The sequence below is a fragment of the Hypomesus transpacificus genome, chromosome 13 (assembly GCF_021917145.1).
Source record: "Hypomesus transpacificus isolate Combined female chromosome 13, fHypTra1, whole genome shotgun sequence".
NCBI lineage: Eukaryota > Metazoa > Chordata > Actinopteri > Osmeriformes > Osmeridae > Hypomesus > Hypomesus transpacificus.
Window position 1 is genome coordinate 7,901,976 of NC_061072.1, and position 18,072 is coordinate 7,920,047.

General features: G+C 41.5%; 1 protein-coding gene across 7 annotated transcripts in view; it reads right to left on the reverse strand.

The window, feature by feature from the left end:
• Nucleotides 1-18,072, reverse strand: part of LOC124475239 (calcium-activated potassium channel subunit alpha-1-like) — a 60,359-nt gene that overhangs the window by 19,138 nt on the left and 23,149 nt on the right. For 4 of the 7 annotated variants that reach the window (XM_047031677.1, XM_047031675.1, XM_047031676.1 and 1 more), the window contains exons 4-18: nt 14,771-14,864; nt 14,564-14,675; nt 10,264-10,339; nt 9,111-9,186; nt 8,806-8,976; nt 7,477-7,568; nt 5,150-5,260; nt 4,903-5,008; nt 4,680-4,762; nt 4,393-4,462; nt 4,148-4,303; nt 3,687-3,796; nt 3,539-3,607; nt 3,100-3,186; nt 2,914-2,990 (exon numbers count right to left, since the gene is read on the reverse strand). In XM_047031677.1, the coding sequence (XP_046887633.1) occupies nt 2,914-2,990; nt 3,100-3,186; nt 3,539-3,607; nt 3,687-3,796; nt 4,148-4,303; nt 4,393-4,462; nt 4,680-4,762; nt 4,903-5,008; nt 5,150-5,260; nt 7,477-7,568; nt 8,806-8,976; nt 9,111-9,186; nt 10,264-10,339; nt 14,564-14,675; nt 14,771-14,864 (1,490 nt within the window). Of the gene's footprint in view, nt 1-937; nt 1,112-2,399; nt 2,409-2,913; nt 2,991-3,099; nt 3,187-3,538; nt 3,608-3,686; nt 3,797-4,147; nt 4,304-4,392; nt 4,463-4,679; nt 4,763-4,902; nt 5,009-5,149; nt 5,261-7,300; nt 7,393-7,476; nt 7,569-8,805; nt 8,977-9,110; nt 9,187-10,263; nt 10,340-14,563; nt 14,676-14,770; nt 14,865-18,072 lie in introns of all 7 variants that reach the window. The other 3 variants (XM_047031674.1, XM_047031678.1, XM_047031679.1) reach the window with 2 other exon arrangements.

Consider the following 18,072-nt stretch of genomic DNA (forward strand, 5'->3'; position numbering starts at 1 on the left):
GAGTTTCATGACAACCGGTAGCACTCCAAAAATGAAAATGCAAACATAATTTCCACGTCAGGCCGCATAAGGCCTATTCTCAGAGCGCCCCACACCATGTCGACAGCCACTCTGGAGCTCAGAACGACTGTAGCCTGGCTAGCAGGGCAGCACTCACATCCACATCCAGTGGCCTGGATGGATGTGCTACAGGGTCCTCCTACCCCTGGGACCGCCAACTAACTATGGGCCCTTCTGCTTCTGATCCGAAAAATCAGTTCCACGCAAAAAAATGGACGACGTTTTTAATACGTTGATGTGAATTGAGGCAGCACAGCAGAACTCTGACCGGGACTGTTTTAGCCGCTAGACACTTCAGTTTGATTTGATAAAGTCTCAAGCTATCTGAAATCAAGTCTGCTTTGCTCTGTGTCTCTGTGTCTGAGGGCTTTCCCTTTCACACAGTTATTTCTCACATTACTACCCGTGAATACATGGTATCGACTGAGAAAGATTCAGGTCACTGAAATAAAGACTATGGGCACCACTTAAACAACCTAACAATCAAGGCAACAATGTTTTCTCCCAAACAGTGATTTCTAATACTCTAAAACAGTTTAGCATCCGTATCTATTCACATTTAGTGTAACCACTGTAAGCAATCTTTGAATTAATAATGAACTGGAAACATGTAAACACAGAACAATAAACTGTACAAAACAACAGTAAAGCATACACCAATCCTCTACAGCATGCTGGACTGAAACACATACTGGTCACCTTGACGAGCAACGCCACAGCAGCACAACAACAGATAGATCAAATCATAAATAAAAACATCCCAAACTAATCGGCTACTACTATAACACATCACAGAGGGCAGCCAGTGGACGGTGAGCACGTACACAAGAGTGCACGTCACAAACATGGAACAGCACGTGTCATGTGGACAACTTACAGGCACGTAACGTGGCCGAGCAATCATGAACAGAGACAGGAGAGGGTGGGATGCCTCGTGGGAAGGTGTCCAAGTTACTACGCACATTAGCCGACATGCAAGAGCAGTCACGCTCAGTACAGCCGCAATCAAAACAACATGCCAGTTTCATTCTCTTGTAGGTGGACATCTTGGCTATAGTCATGGTTTGGGTGAGAGGAAAGGAAAGGAAAAGTAGCAGGTTAATGGTAAGGTCATTCTGTACCTGGTAGGGGAAAGTGATGGATGGGGATGTTGGCTAGATGCTACCAGAGATGACTAGGTAAACTCTTTTGGGCCTTTCATTAGACAAGAGCAATACATAAGGAGATATCCAGTCAAGCTGGTCTCTTAGATGAATATCAGAATGGCAAAGGATTAGATGGGGATGTGAATGGGGAAGTCAGAGGGAACGAGGATTCAAGTTTATGGGTTGAAGATGTCCTTGGCATGTTCACCGGAACCCTCCTTAGAACCGTATTTACCTGCTCAAACAAGTAGGTAGGGTGGACGGTTTGGTTACCAATAAATGTCTTTACCCACTAAACATTTTAAAACCCCCATGCGATCTTGTCATAGCCACTGAAATGTAAATATGATGGAGTTTATGACTTCTACCGAAGAGGTCAAAATATGTATGTATTGTCATTGTTTTAAACAAAATGACATACAACAGCTTTGCAGAAGAGGGTTAATAAACAAGTTATTAGGTTTGGGGATGAAAATGTTTCACACTGTAGATGGTTAGCAGACCATACATGGCACACGACTGTGAAACATTATGCTGGAAGCCATAAGAACATTGTTCTCATATGACATTCTCAAAGTGCATATGTTATAACCAAACGAAATGTTGTTAGCAACGTAAACATATGGACGAAAGCACACAACACTGACTGATTTAGAAGAGCGGACTGAATTGTTTACGTCTCACTATGCTGGGTGGGTTTAACAAATAATTGTAGGATTTTTTGGGGTTGTTGCTAGAAATATAAAAAGTGGTATATTTAATTATTTATGTCTATTTTTACTCATACACTCACCAACAGGAAAAATCTTGGTATTTGCTGTCTAAAAATTATGTTTATGTCTTGTTTGCTTCCTGTTAAAACATCAACTCGTGCTGGGTTCTGACCAAATGAATGTCGTCCATGTGCTGTGGGGACATCTGGTGGTTAACTCCGGTACGACGCCCCCACTAGGTTCACAGAGCACCATTCTCTTTATAGACACAAATGTATTAAATAAGGGACTACATATATCGCCTGCTCTGTCTTCATTCTTCTTGAAATGTTTGCCTTGCACTTAGAACAGATGATAAGATGGAAGGGTCCAGTACCCATCACTGTACATGCAACATCTAGAGCAGGACAGTCAAATCCAGACATATCTATCCTTTATCAAGGACAACAGGCTGTGGGCACAGGGAACCCATTTTACTCACAATATATCACTATAAAGCGAAGGAAGGGTTAAAAAATGTTTTTTTCATGTTCCAAGGCAGCAGGGGGAGAATACGTTAAACATTGGGTTAATAGTAGTGGTCAAAATAGTTTGTCATGGAAAACTACAGTAATTTTTTGCATATCGAAGAAAAAATAAACTAAATCTAAGATGGGACAGTTTAATGTACTGAATCAGACTGAAATATTTTATGTTAAATATGAATATGCATGTTGTAGATGCATATATGTTATACCAGTTGTTTTAAAGTATCTTATTTAACCTTTTTACATACATCGATCACAGGGATTTATGATTCATTATTAATACTGGACATGGCAGATTTTGACAAGGGATTTTGTATATCATCTAATTACCATAATGTTATGTCAATGTTAGCTAAGTGTCAACTCAAACAACATTGAACTTACACCATTCTAAGCCTCTTCGGTCCATTAGCACAGTAGAACTACACAGTAAATAAACTAAACAAAGAATTAAAGACAAACACTTACATCTTTTGCATCCACATTTCTTAATCCTTTTGGGGTCTGTGATGTCATCATGGCAAGCCTTGCAGTAAAATAGTGCCCTACAAAAAAACAACAACATTCAGAACAAAAGATTCTAAAATAGATACTTTTTAAATTTTAATACCGTATTGTCTGTATACTGTACATCTTACATGCAGCCAGTATTACCTTTTCACTTCTTTGGCATCACTGGCAATAAAGAAGCCCAAAGTTCCCTCCTGCATTTTAACATGGTTGCCAGGATTGATGAGGGTGCTACGCAAAAAGAAGGGCAATTGTTAGAGAAAGTAATTACGTTGTTAAGTTCACATTACTATCTGTGTACCATTTCATGTGAAGATTGCTTTCCACTGTGGACAAATACAACTTGGCAAAGTTAGCTTCTGGTCCTGAGTTTAATCTATATAAAGTGTATGTCTCAACTACCAAAGACTAAGGGGTGGTTATAATGAATCAAGGAGACAAAAACAAATGTTGATGTTTTCTAGAGACAGGAAAATATTTGGGCATAATTAAAACACATTTTAAACCCACATTGGAGCACAACGGAACTGGATCACGAGACAACAGTGAGTAACACAGGAGAAGATCCACACATCAATCTAACCTGCTTTCTCTTTGATCAGACTTGTACTCTATGGCTATCAGCAGCAGCTTCAGCTTGACGTAGCAGAGTCTAGGAGAGAACAGCACAGGAATTAGACATGTAATCAACTGGGATGCTGTGCACCATGGGCGTATGTAGCTCAACTTACTCGCAAACCATGGGAAAAGATAAGCCTACAAAGGCACTGGACAGATACTCTGTGTACATCTCATTGGCTACACCTTCCAGGTAATACTTCTGCCATGTGTCCTCTTCAATCTAGGATGGACAGTGAAAGATAGAGAGAGAATATCGCAACTTAAATAAAGACAACACATGCACGTGTGCATTCTAACGGGAACATCAGGTACTTCTGAAATGTTCCGCCCTTGCCGACAGGTTAGTAGGTTGTAGGGAGCGGGGCGGCGGTACCTTACAGTTTACATTGAGTCATTTAGCAGACGCTCTTATCTAGAGAGACTTACAATAAGTACAGGGACATTCCCTCGAGGGAAGTAGGGTGAAGTGCCTTGCCCAGGGACACGTCATTTGGCACCGCCGGGAATCGAACCTGCAACCTTCTGATTGGTAGCCCCATTCCCTAACCGCTCAGCCATCTGACCCTCCTACCTTGATGAAGGACCTCATGGAGAACAGGTTGGCCAGCATGGTGGACAGGCCTTGTGCCAGGCAGCTCTGAGCGATGAACCCCAGCTTCAGCTCTGCAAGGCAGATCGCATCGTCTCCCTCCTTCCAGTTCCAACTTGGAATGTTTAAAAGGTGGGCCTATGGACAGCCAAAACAGAAATGGTATGAATGTCAGCTATGTTGTTCGGTAGTTGTTAAGAGCATTTTAGGTTTCCTCAAAGGCTCACCTTGTTATGGTACTGCAACATCTGAGTGATTATTCTAATTTTCGGGTGGTAGTTCTTGATGGATATCACCCTGAAATGTCACGGAGAACACAAAGATAAGATAATAACTACATTGTCCATAAAATGGACATTTGCCCTGTACTAAAATACATGAAATAAATGTCCATCAGCAGTGATCATGACCAGGGGGAGGGAGGGGGGGGGTCTTTTATTGTATCCTTGGTAACAGAACTCTCCTGAGGACTCAGACGCTGAATGCTTGTTCTTGCTTTGAAAACATGCCTTACCTCATAATATTGGACGCATCCTCGGCATCAGGGTCGGCACAGTATTTGTTGGCTAAAATCAGACAGGCGTCAGCTGACTCAATCTGAGAGATCACAGAAGCAGATCGGACTATTCAGATTAACCACATTAGACCACATGTATAATTGGAAGTGCACCACACAGAAAAAAAAAACCACGTTGAACATAGTTTGCTTTGCTTTGCGTGGCAAAGGAGCAGTTTACCTTGACTCTAGCCAGATCGTGTGGGTTGAGAACAGATCCTTGGTAAAACTCCACTTGGGTGAAGTGGCGCTTGAACAAGGCTTCCAGCTCAAGATTAGGGGAAATACTAAGACAAAGGAGGAGAGTGGATGTTACTGCCTGGCTCACACACCGTGTCAGCGGGCAAGCCTCTTCTCCTTGGACATATATTCCAAGTGTGTTTTTTTGTCGAGGCTCAAAGTTAGGGGGGACACTGTGGTGTACTTACTTATGGAGAAAAACAATTTCTACATTGACATCATCCCTGTCCTTGTGTAGGAAGTCTTTCAGGAAGTTCGAAACACTCTCAAGTGTTATGTGACCACAGACCACGATGTGCCTAAAGAATTGGATTTAGAAACGATGACAAAACATTATTTTGAGGCCCCAAAAAGTAAAATAATGATCAAATCTTTCGCCTTGATCCTGAAATTAAAATGAAATGATGCAAGGGATCGTTAAAATCCTGAGTATGTGAGGGGAGGGATATTTTAGACAAACTACATTCCTTATAATCAGGGCTTATATAGAATACTAAATTATTATGTGGGGATTGAATCAAAGGCAGAGATCTAAAAACATTATGCATTTTGGTAACAGATTAAATCGGATTATAACTCGCTTGAGATTATGCCATTGTTCTTACTTTAGACATCTTGAATCCAAGGATACAGCTCAATTAGACTGTGACCTTGTTGCATAATGGAAAGTATGCAAGGGGTTTAACGCTATTACCCTGTACTTATGAGATCAATTGAATTCAGGGTTCAGGATTGTTATGTTGCAATGGTGAATTTCTCTTTGAATTCACTCTGTCAACCTATTTACCTACGTAGATTAGGTAGTAATCTGAGATCTTTCCCATTGAGTTTAGTCATCACAAGTGCATGTTTACTTTATGTTCATTTTTTTTAAAATATGTTTTTATCTTTGTGAATTCACTAAATATGGATATGCCATTTTTCTGGCAGAGTGAAAAATATGTATATTTCTTTTGAAAAATATTAGCCACATAAAACAGAAAATAAATTGAGCATGAAGAAGGAAGCAAGAGAGAACAACTGAAGATGAAACCTTACCTCATCCATCTTTACTTCCCTGATTATACTGCTTTAAACAAGTTAAACTCAAGAATCTACCAGTCAGATAATTCAGACTCATTACCGCATGAATTAAAAGAAATGTTAAACTTTTACAAACACTGCTGCATTTGAGCTAAGGCACAACGTTATATTAATCTTAGAATATTATTAATGAGTTGTTTTAGCAAACACTTGAAAACAAAGGAAATGTTCAATATAATTAATCAATAATTAATTGATGAAGGCATATCTGTGAAATACAGCAGTGCGTATGGTTGCCGAAATTGTTTGCATCCAAACTTTGATGGACAGAACAGGATTCAGATCAAGAGAAACGTTCCAAAACCAGGCATGAATCCTTCAAAACAAAGTAAACAACACAAATACCAAAATGAGCCAAGAAAATCTGCTTGGTCTAAGAGCAGAGTTATTGGGTGTTATAGAGTAGAATCCTATTGTGTTTTGAGAAACACAAGAATAACTTATGCATGCCAATCCTAAGATTGTTTCAGGCCCATCTGGTGCCAGTCTGACTGAAGATTAAGGCCAAGAATGTAGCAGGGCTTGCAAAACGATGCCTCATTATCAGACATAGATGCTGTTTTTCAGTTAGAAAAACAAGTAGATCCATGTAAAATGAACTGGCAAGCGATGACGTGCGGAAGCAGACGTGGGATGTCGATAGTTAAGTAGCACAGATCCAGTAAGAATTTGAATTATGAGTTTGCCATATTTATAGGTCTTCTATTTTTCCATATTCACTGGTTATCAACAGTATTGTTTAACTGTTAAACATCCGTGCTCTAGCGCATTTGTTTATTTCCTTACGGGTCCAAAAAACTGTTTGTGTATAATGCACTGAATAGTTTGATAGGAACTTTAGCTAATGTCAACCATCATAATATGACTTATTTTAGGGGCGGAGGGATGGAGGGGTGGATGGGGGGGGGGGGGCGTGATGCACAGCAAACACAAACATTACCGACACAAACATTTAAGCAGATGCACAGGTAACAATCAAGCGTATAGTGAAAATTACATTTAAAATCAACTTCAACAAAACATTTATTCATATTCTAAAGCAATGAAAGCTTGCACACAAATACAAAGCAATGGCATAAGCTTTTCCTGGCCAAGCTCTCCAGCCACTGTGTGACTGTGGATCACTGCTTTAAATCTTGAGATCATAAAACACACCTGAGAGATCAGGGTCTCTACTCCTCTCTACGAGAGGCAACGTCAGTCACACAAAACCACACCTTTTTAGCAGTTTTGGGTTGTTTATTTGTTTGACTTACTTTCTGCCTCTGGTTGAGTTATAACTCCCTCCATATTTCTTCCGATTAAGGATGAGAGCTGCAATTTCTGGCACGTAGCGAGCAAACATGGCCTACATGCATGGAACAGAAAAAGACAAGGCATGCAGCGAAGGCTCTACTGTTTCGGAGGCAGCAGAGCCTCCTGGAATACTTACTTTCGCCCATTAACCGCACTATAGGAACCACCATATTTCTTGCGGTTGCCTATTAACTCTATGATTTCAGGGACGTAGCTCGCAAACATGGCCTAAGGAGAAGATGGGAGACAGAAGAAGAGAAAGAAGCAGAAGAGGAGGGCTTCTACTTGTGCTTTAAAGATATCCGTAAAATCTGAAAAAAAGAATGCTACAGTGTTGACGAAAAGCCAGTAAAAAATGAAAAAGGGAATTGAATACAAAGGTGAAAAACTGTAAATGGCTCTTGACAAGTTGAGATATATATATATATAATATATATATACTACAAAGGAAAAAAAGAAACTTATAAAATATATAAGCATTTTTTACGGATGTGTTTTATATTGATGTATAAAAAATACAAAAATAAAACTGGACAACGGACACCACAATGACATCATTGTCAATTTGTGATTGAAAAAGAGGGAGAAAAAGAAAGACAAATCCTCAGTGCCATGTTTAGTCCAACAAACACCGTGTTAGGTCGAGAGAGGAACAGCCTGATGGGACACGGCTTGTTACTGGAGCACCTGAAGCACATTACTGATGTTGATGTTAGCTTACAAATGGGCAAAACAGACTCACGATGGCAAGAAACATAGTCACCTTGTGTCACATAAACTTGTATGTTACAGTGACGCAACACTGTATTGCTTAATCCACAGTTTAATAATATTCTGGGAAAGAGTCCAGTCCTGTAGGATGATTCTGACCTCACTGCAACCCTGGGTTACTTTCACTGAATGTTTTGAACAGTTTCAATGAAAAGTTTATGTTGTTTTAAAATACTGTGTGTCATAAAACATCCATTCTAATAAGAAAACTGGTTAAGAGACTGCAGTGCCACGTTTCACATCAGGCTGTTCTACAGATCATAGCCCAAACTGTGTTTGTTGGAATGTGGGTAGGAAAGCAAAATGTTGGGACCCCCTGAAAACAACCATTATACAAACACATCCTCCAACCAGTTATTAGAGTCATAACCGTAAACAATGCTGTAACTATGCAACGGTATGGAGAATATTGCCTATTCCTTAAGTACACAATTACTTTAGTATACAATCATCACATAGCACCTGTTAGTATTATGTACAGTGTGTTTTCATTTACAGTGCATGACACAAATGGTAGATGTCCTTGTGTGACTGAGCAACACACCCAGAGAGTATAAGACATCTGGCAGTTTCTATTTTAACGTTAGTCGGACTCTAAAGGCCTTCCGGTATCTGGGAACATCATGGTCATGATGTCAGGAGATCTGCTGTGTGAAGGATTCAAGCAGGTGTAATATAAGAGATGGATTTTTACCAAACCACCGAGGATGAAGAAGACCATGAAAAGACGACCCAGGGTGGTTTTTGCATAAACGTCTCCATAGCCTACAGTGGACATGGTGACCATGAGTAAGTACACACATTCCCAATAGGAAAGGTCTTGGGAATTCTGGAAGTTTTCCCAAGGGTCTCCTGAGTTCTCCACCTGGAATACAAGTCAAAACACTTTACGTTCAACACCAAAGGCTCCAGAGAAGAGGCGTGCACGCAATCTCTTACACTGCAGAACAATCATACTTAGCTAGTCCCATGTTGCCCGTTTTGCTCAGAGTAACTTACCAAATGTATGAATCCAGCTGCTGTTAGCCATGTGCTTATGAAGATGGAACACAAGTTCACCAGTTTTATGGAGTTGCTATTAAAAACAAGAGCCGGATATCATCGGTCAATATTGACAAGTGAAATTACCAGACACGAATGCAACCTGGCTACTAGAACATTATTGTGTATCAATCCACGACTCCCATATGTTAAACACACACACTAATTCACCAGAACACTGAAGCAGTACTGTAGATATGCTATAAATACTGTACAGTGGTTCCTTGCTCCACAGGTGTTTTTGTAACAGGGTCTAAAAGAATGTCCCATGGGGTAACAGCCAGTAGCCAACCACGCCCCTCAGATTCGCATCCCAGAATATAGAATCAAAAGCTGTATGAAGTTAATGTATTCTAGTGGGGTTCTAAATAAAATAAATATGACACCATTGTTTACTGTCAACATCCAGAACGTGCCATCTTTAAAATATCAAAAGGAATAGGAGATACACATTTGTTGCTATTCGATTCTCATGTGAGGGAAAAACGACATTGTTCTGGTCGGTGCGAGTCTGGCTTGGGTCCATTCCCACGCTGAGTGCTGGCCTTACCTTCCTCTGACTGAACGAGTGAAGGGATTATTCTAAAACATTTTGTTGATCTATAAGCTCTTCCTGACATCTGTGCAAAAAGCTTTAATTCTAAGCAGTGTGGACACTGCTAACAGTTTGCTTCATGATGTCTGATGTAGAAAAGCATTGCTGTACCCTCGCACTCTGAAGGGTTTCCAAAGAGAAAAGCAGCACTGGACAATCTAGATTTCTCTTCATCATCCGAGTCGATTTGCAGTCATAAAAACGACATCCTTTTGTAAAATATTATGTATAGGAATTCTATATAGCAATAGACATGCCTTTAATTTATTTTCTATGAACATGTTCTTAGATCCAGTAACATGTCTGGGAGTAAGTTGTTTTCACACATGGTTAACAAACACAAAACCAAGTAAAGGCTAAACACAAAGAACACAAGGAGCTAAATTGTTTTAATTAAATGATAATTTAACTACAATATGAAATAACAGGACTAACATGCATAAGTGTTAAACATTGCATTACACAGGTGTTAATAATAGCCCTCGTAATGCAGTTGTAATATAATAGTGCACTTACCTTGTTTTTAATATATTCAAAAACTGTAATATTTCTGAGAACTGTATCAATCTTAAGGCCCTTAAAAACCTCAAGCCTGTGTGAGAAAAAAAGAAACATTTTACGATTCAGTAATTTGTAATCTTTACAAACTAGTCACATACAATCTGTAACTGTATCACCTGCCTGCATTCCATCAAAACATTTCAAATATCGTACCTTTGAAGCGATCATCCATTTTTAACATCTTCATTGGATTCATAGCAATGAAAAACGACACACAGCCAATTGCAGGCCTCTCAAACCACCGTAACAGAAAGCAGCAGAGCTGAAGGTGCGAAGTAGCAACAAGCAAACAACCTCAGCTTTGGGGAAACTGTCTGACTAAATACACAGCTCATGTGCTTTAATATTGAGGAGAGACTCAGTCACAAAGCACTGGTGTTTCGAACAGACACATTTTTCATTACTGAAGAGTAAAAGACAGAGAGAGAGAGAGAGAGAGAGATCAAAACGTGGATTAGAGTCAAGGCAGGTGGACGGTCCCATCGGAGTGGGGACCAGCCATGACGTCAAATCCCAAATTTGCGGGTATTAAAAGAAAATAAAAAATCTAAAATCTGAGAACTCTGCCAGGATGTCAAGGGCAAAGATGTCCCAGTCATGTGACCATCAGTCATGTGACCCTGTGTTGTGTAGAGAGCTACCCCAGCTAACTATGTACACTTGCTATACACAAGCAACAACACATCACACTACCTGGTAGTTACGACATCATCAACTCCAGCACTGTCTAAAGCACACACTGGGTAGTTGCTATAATGGGGCACAGGTTAGTAACACATTCTAGTGAATGAAGACACATGCAACCGGTGAAAAGATGACGAAAATGAAACAGTTACACTAAGTATGTAGTCTCGCAAAGGAGCACCGATCATACTTATTAAAAAGAGTGTCATATCCTCTTTCAAAAAGACATTTTGACCCAAAACCCCCAACATTTGATCAACTGGAGATAATTCCCTAAACATCCACTTACAGACTAATTGCTGTATAGTGACCATGATCAAAAACAGAGATGCAGAGTAACAAAACTCCAGCAAAAACAAACTGAATATTTCTCACAAAAAAATCTAAATACAAATAACAAAGGAGAAGCATCTGTCAGTGGAAGCTGCATGTGACTGAATGTAAATAGTCTGCATCTCAAGAAATGAATAAATAATCAAAAATAATCTCATGGGTAAACAAATCAAGTGAAATCCATCTTCATTTGCACTGAAAAGCTCATGCCTTTCAAAAAGGCAAATCATCCTGCAAATACTGCAAATTCTACAACCAATTATACACAGAATAAACCCTCCAGGGAAGTCATTTTTGCATTTGCGATTCGGACAGATGGTAAACAATACAAATCCTGATTACTGTCCGTGAACACGGTCCCGCTGAATGGGGGCAGTGGAGTTTTTGGGTGAAGCAGCGCCAAAGCGTGTGGTGTACAGGAGCCACCATACAGGTCTTACCCCAGTATGATACCACACGGAAGCAGGAGATCACACTGTGACACAGGCCATCCTGGTCCTCCTTGTCTCGGCCCTGTCCGTGACCCATCTTGACCCTGTAGCCGTTCTGAAAAAGATCCCCGCACGACTTCTTGCGCCTCCGCGTCGTTACAAACGTCTCAGAGCGCGTGCCCCCATCGGGCCCTCTGTACACCAGCATCTTAGTCGGGATCATGTTTTAAGACTGACAAATGCTTCTGGCAGGACCACAAAGCTCTCCGAATCAAGTTAACCCGTGCTCGTCAACACGCGTGTCCATCCTCTCTGTGGAGGGTTTCAGAAGTGCTGGTATTGGATGACCCTCCCCTTATATCAGCTTCATCTATTGGCTCCTTTGCTCTCTCCTCGTGGTGGGGCTAGCCAGAAGCTCTCTCCACATCCACGGACAAAGACAAACAGGTTAGAAAGCCCACCAGGCAGGGGGTCCCGGGGGGGGGGGGGGGGGGGGCACGACAACAGATCCATGTTCCTGGAGATGCGTCATGATCAGATTTACCACAGACACTCATGGAATACTCGTTATGATCAGTGGTGCGCCCTGAGCTTAAAACCAACCCGTTTCCATCAGGATATTACAGCATAAGCTCCTTTAGGATTCTCACAGGGAAAGGCAGAGGCCAGACTGCAAGTCTGTTCAGCAGTTGGGACAATGTACAGCTTCTCACAGCCTTACTGCAGTACAATGTGTTCCTATTCTGTCCCTGCCATTTGATGCAGTAATCTTAATGGTTGGAAAATAACCAAATGCATCAGAGATCAAGTTTTACACCACAGTATTGCAAGATGAAAGGCCTTGGACAATCATTGAATTCTTCACAGGATTTAGCAAACAAGCAATAATCCAGTATTGATCATAACGGATGTCACCCAAGGCTGGTGGCTTGTTGACTTCAAGCTGACTATGTAAGGACACACACACACACACACACACACAAACACACACACACACAATCAGTCAAGACATTTAAGGCAACAGTTAAAATGCATCTTGTCTACAATCCGTTGTATAATGCCAACTTTGAGTAGAACATGTAATGGTTCTGCATTTAAAAACTAAAATGTACACTCCATCATGAACATACTTGAACAAGTGTTGTGGTGAAAGACCAAAAGCATTTTTGTTTTATTCACCGAATGAACAGATGGGATCATTTCAGGCTAGTTTCAACAGCTTAATGCTAAAAGCCTCTTTCAGTGTTTACTTTTCAGCTCAAGAGCAAAAAATCTGGAACATTTGGATTGGAAATTAGCTGCCATGGCTATTATTTCCAAATGGATAATGCTTTTCACCCACTCAAAGTGCTTCCATAAAGCTATTAAATAGTAAAAAAAGATGTTAAATACTGTAACGTACCTTGTTTCTACTTTTTCAACCGACCAGCTAAAGCGTAAGCTACTGTGAGAGATTTAGGACATCAACTACCGTAACAGAGTAACTTGGATTCTGTTTGAGATTGTGGAGCAGGCAGCCAGTGACAGCTGGGATCCTTAGTGTTCCTGTACATTTCCGTGTCAGAGATATCCGTGCTTTAACTATGTGTTTTTGCATGTGGTACAGTATGTGCTACAGTATGTGCTAAAATGTCCAGACACAATTCAGACGAGATGGATCATGACATGAAGTGGATTCATTCAGAAAGGTCCAGTACATAGACTGACGCTGCAAAAACAGTCACATGGAGCGACACAATTCGCCTCCTCGCAAGAAACCACAGGCCAGTGCCCATACACCACACAAACTAAGATTGGGTACCATCAAATATTTTCTCAGGTTTAATCTTGCTATTGGAATTACATGCATGCTGAATGACAAATCTTCCAAAAAACTGTAGCATTTGATATATATACTATAACAAATTATTCCAAGAGTTTATGCATTAAAAAGCTTAACCAGAATGATGTACAGTAAACTGTCTAGCTGGAGCCAGTTTTAGAATGACAGTGGATGCCATCTCTCAGAAAACCACCAGTCGGCGCTGTTTTACACAGAAACCTACACTCTTTAAAGTCATCATTCAACAGCACACCTTTCAACATCCTTCTGCTAAGACTGAGTGGCCAAAAGGATCCAGAGTGGTTAAGTGAGGTGCCAAGTAGGGGCGGTAGTGACCTGTACCATCTTTGATTGACAGGTGATGGGAGACACAGATCCACACCTGTGATGGAACAGGAAATCACCTCTAATCTTCTAATTCCTTAGCAGGCCTCTCTGGTGATGAGCTTCACACATTTAGCAGATTGACTTCTATTTCGATGCAGTGGTCAGCAACAAAAGCCTATTATCTTTACATCCCTTCATGTGCTGTTTCCATCTTTAATCACATACCAATTTCAATCAGGCACTGCAAGGTTTGACAGGCAAATGAGCTCTGCCCAGGAGATGCAGGTCTACCATCATGACAACTCTTTACCACCACCTCTGATCTTGCAGCCATCACAGATCCTTTCACAAGCTGTTCTAGTTGGAAAACGTGGCAATTGCTATGGGCAATCTTATTTGAAAAGTACATTTTGAAGCTGGATACTTTTAACCATCTACAAGTAGCGATTTACGTCTCCAAACGCGCATTTGAAGTCACTGAATACCAGTGTACTATTGCTTCCTAAACTGAGGCTTATCATCGCAAACTCAACTGTTCTGCACTTGATAACCACTGGGTGGCACTGCAGACTCTAAAAACCTTGAAATCTACTCCACCACGCTTGGTACATATCTAGGCCTCTGTTTTTCTGCGTAAGAGAAGATGTGGTATCCTTACCAAGCCAGCTCCTGTTCAAGTAGACAGAAACAAACACAGGAGGAACCGTGAAGAAGTCCACCACAGAGTTCACCTCAAGCCAGAACCACAGCTTGTCATTGGCCGCGATGAACTGTTGAAGGAAACAACGACTTTTGTGAGTCGATTGATCAATATTGTGATCCTCCCTCCACAGAATGCGTCTTCACGTTTGTATGTTGTACTTACACGTAGACCAAAGTACAACAAGAAGAAAATGTTGAACGCCATGTCGATCTGTAACGTGAAGTCTTTGTAGAAATTCTGACAGGATTCAATTGGGCTGGAAGCAATAGAGAACAACAGGTTGTTAGATGCCTTATTTGTTGTCATTAGGTTCCATTAAGAAGACAAATGTTAAATGTTGATGTTTCAATGCATTTAATATGACAACAACAAAAAACGATGCACTCTCCTTCCCTGGAAAATGCATTTTGACCCCCAAAATAATTCAAGTGCAAAAGTAGGTGTCTCCAAAAGGGTTGTCTGTTTAGAAGACAACATGCACTTTGTCACACAAGCAAATAATCATATAGGTCGATTTCCTTCATTAACCCTTAAATAACTGCATCCTCTCCTCCGACTCATTGACTCTTAGGAGTGAGCAGATTCGACTTCCCAGCTGTTCACATTTCGTTAGGTGTGTCATTAAGGTTTTTTTCTTTTCATGTCAAAGGAGGCATTCCTCCTTTCAGACTGTAATGAGTGCTGTTTAGGATGGATGGGGGGTTAGGGACTAAGGGATATGGGGAGCTGAAGCAGTAGTTTAAGGGTTAACTGCATGCAGGGTATGATTTATCTTAAGTGGTCAGGCAGCCATAGCAAGTGCTAGCAATGTAATGTAGTCTCACCCTCAAAAAAAGCTTGAATCTGGCACTAAGAATCCCAATAAAGAGAGAATGTGGTTATAACTGTAAACACATTTATCACCTGAGAACAGAACAACACACCCTGTGAAACGAATGATCTTGTAACAGAAGAGGCTGTGGTAAACATGTACAGGGGGGACAGACAGTGCCGTACAGAGAACCCCGGCCTCACCTGAACACACAGTGGAGCTACACAGACCCATATAGACCAGTCCAACCATTCCCGACCTTTTCCACTTTGCGGCATACTAGCATAGCTCAAATATTTTTGCAGCCACCCTATACATCGGGTCACTTAATTTGTGTTTATTAATTGGACTGTTTTCAATATTAAGCATTCAATGCCTTAAAATTCAAAACATTATGTCACTGATTTGCTTCTATAGTCTTTCGTTAACGTGCCAAGCATATCCATCGGCGTCTCGGTCATGATGAATTAAAGGCAAAATGTCATTTTAAAATCTGTAAGAATTTTTGATTTTTATTATATCAGATATTTATTCATTTTTCATAGTTTTCATTGGTTTGGCGGGTTAGGGTTAGGCTGCGGCCCACAGGTTGGGAATCGCTGGATTAGACCATACATGACCGTCCACATAGCATATATATCAAAGAGCACACTGCTGCAGAGGCTCTAAATATAGCATAAACACAGCTGTCCCAGAAGCCCCCTTGGTTCCAGATGAAAGTGAATCATGATTGACAGGACAAAGCTTGGCACAATTAGCTCCTGTTGCATTCCTTCCTGTTTCACTGGGAAAAAATACATTTGAGTGAGATGATGGACAAGCTTTTGGTATTAGTAGCATGCTTCTTGTCAGTGTGAAGGAGGATGTTTCATCTCGTTTACAGCCTGAATAATCAGTGATGGAAAAGGACTCCTACGTTTGTCATCATGCTGTTTGTGACGTGGTTCTTCGGCCGTGCAGAGCAAACCTGAACCTTCACTGAACCTTATGGAGCTCCACACGGATCCATTAGACCCAGAGAGCTGGCTTAATATCCTACTTCTCTTTAGATCTGGATGCTATCATTATAAGAAAAAAGTTAACAAAAATCACTTCCCCATCGTATGACTAAAACTGTCCTCAAATAGAACTTGGTAGAGACGCTAAAAGACACCCTGGGGGTAACTTCCTGCAGGTCTAATAGTCTAATATTGTGACAATCAGTATATTTCCTGTTTAATACAGCAGGTTATGTCTGAACATCCCTGAATATAAACTATTCTTTGCAGTGTATAAAAGTCAATCTCATTGAAACATTAGGCCTCATTAGGTCACTGTCAGTGAGCCGGTGGCTGTTAATAGAAGCGCGCTACACAGTCTCATCTTCCTGCAGCGAACTGATTCCATCCTGAGTCTATCCACCCACAGTCCCTCATGGGGACAGAGTGGAGGTCTGGTCGCACAGAGGTCTGGTCGCACAGAGGTCTGGTCGCACAGAGGTCTGGTCGCACAGAGGTCTGGTCGCACAGAGGTCTGGTCGCACAGAGGTCTGGTCGCACAGAGGTCTGGTCGCACAGAGGTCTGGTCGCACAGAGGTCTGGTCGCACAGAGGTCTGGTCTGCTGTGAGGTTGAACAGAATGAGCCTGGTCAGGCAGGGACTGCTGCAGCCATTATTGAGAGCATAACTCTCTGCAGCCCTCCCTCTCCCTCTCCCTCTCCCTCTCCCTCTCCCTCTCCCTCTCCCTCTCCCTCTCCCTCTCCCTCTCCCTCTCCCTCTCATACTGTTGCTTTACTCTGATGCAAAGAGGCTGGATCTCAATGCCTTTGTCAAACTTAAGAAAGGGTTGCACAATTTACATTTAAAATGTTTCCATAAAAAATAAAGCAATGCCAAACAAAACACGATTTTACAAATGATATGAATTGACTAATAAATAGACTTAAAAAACACATTTGGGGAATGAACGATTCACACATCATCCCCAGTACAGTACAATTACAACAGAGGACATCAGTTAACGTCCCTGAACACTTCTAGGTCAACAAAAAGAAGAGTTTGTTTAGACATTTTCACTTTTTCTCGCGCCTGTTGACTTGTCTCAGTGGTTTCCCTGGTGCCACTGTGCAGCAAGGTCTGCCTCTTTGGCCGTGCGATGCTTCAGTGGGCACACAAGGCTAATTACAGGAAGGGCCGTATCTATTACAACCTGCTGTGTCTTTAGCCTGCATGCAAGAGAGAGCAGAGCTGCTCTCCAGGCCCAGGGAGAGTGTGAGGCTGCCCACAATGCTTGGAAGCACCATCGGAGAGAGAATACAGTTTGTAATCATGAAAAGGGGATTTGAACCCCCTCCCCAGCGTTCCTGACGCTTCCAATAACCAGAGAAGGGATCTGCAGGAGAGTGGTTTACAAGACCACAGGCCTGATAGGAAGTCAGCAGAGAGTTCAAAGGGCCCCTCTTCATCATGTGATAAGGGAGTCTTCTTTGACACTCCAACTAAGGAGAGAGGGTTGGGGGGGGAGGGGGGGGGGGGGACCACAGATGGTCTATTGCAGGGGACGTAATTCTACCTGGGCTTGTTTGGATGATGTAACGAGAGCAGACTGGTGAAGCCCGTCCCAGCCTGACTCACACAGTTGTCTTTAGAAGGCTGCCTAACGAGATGTATTGATT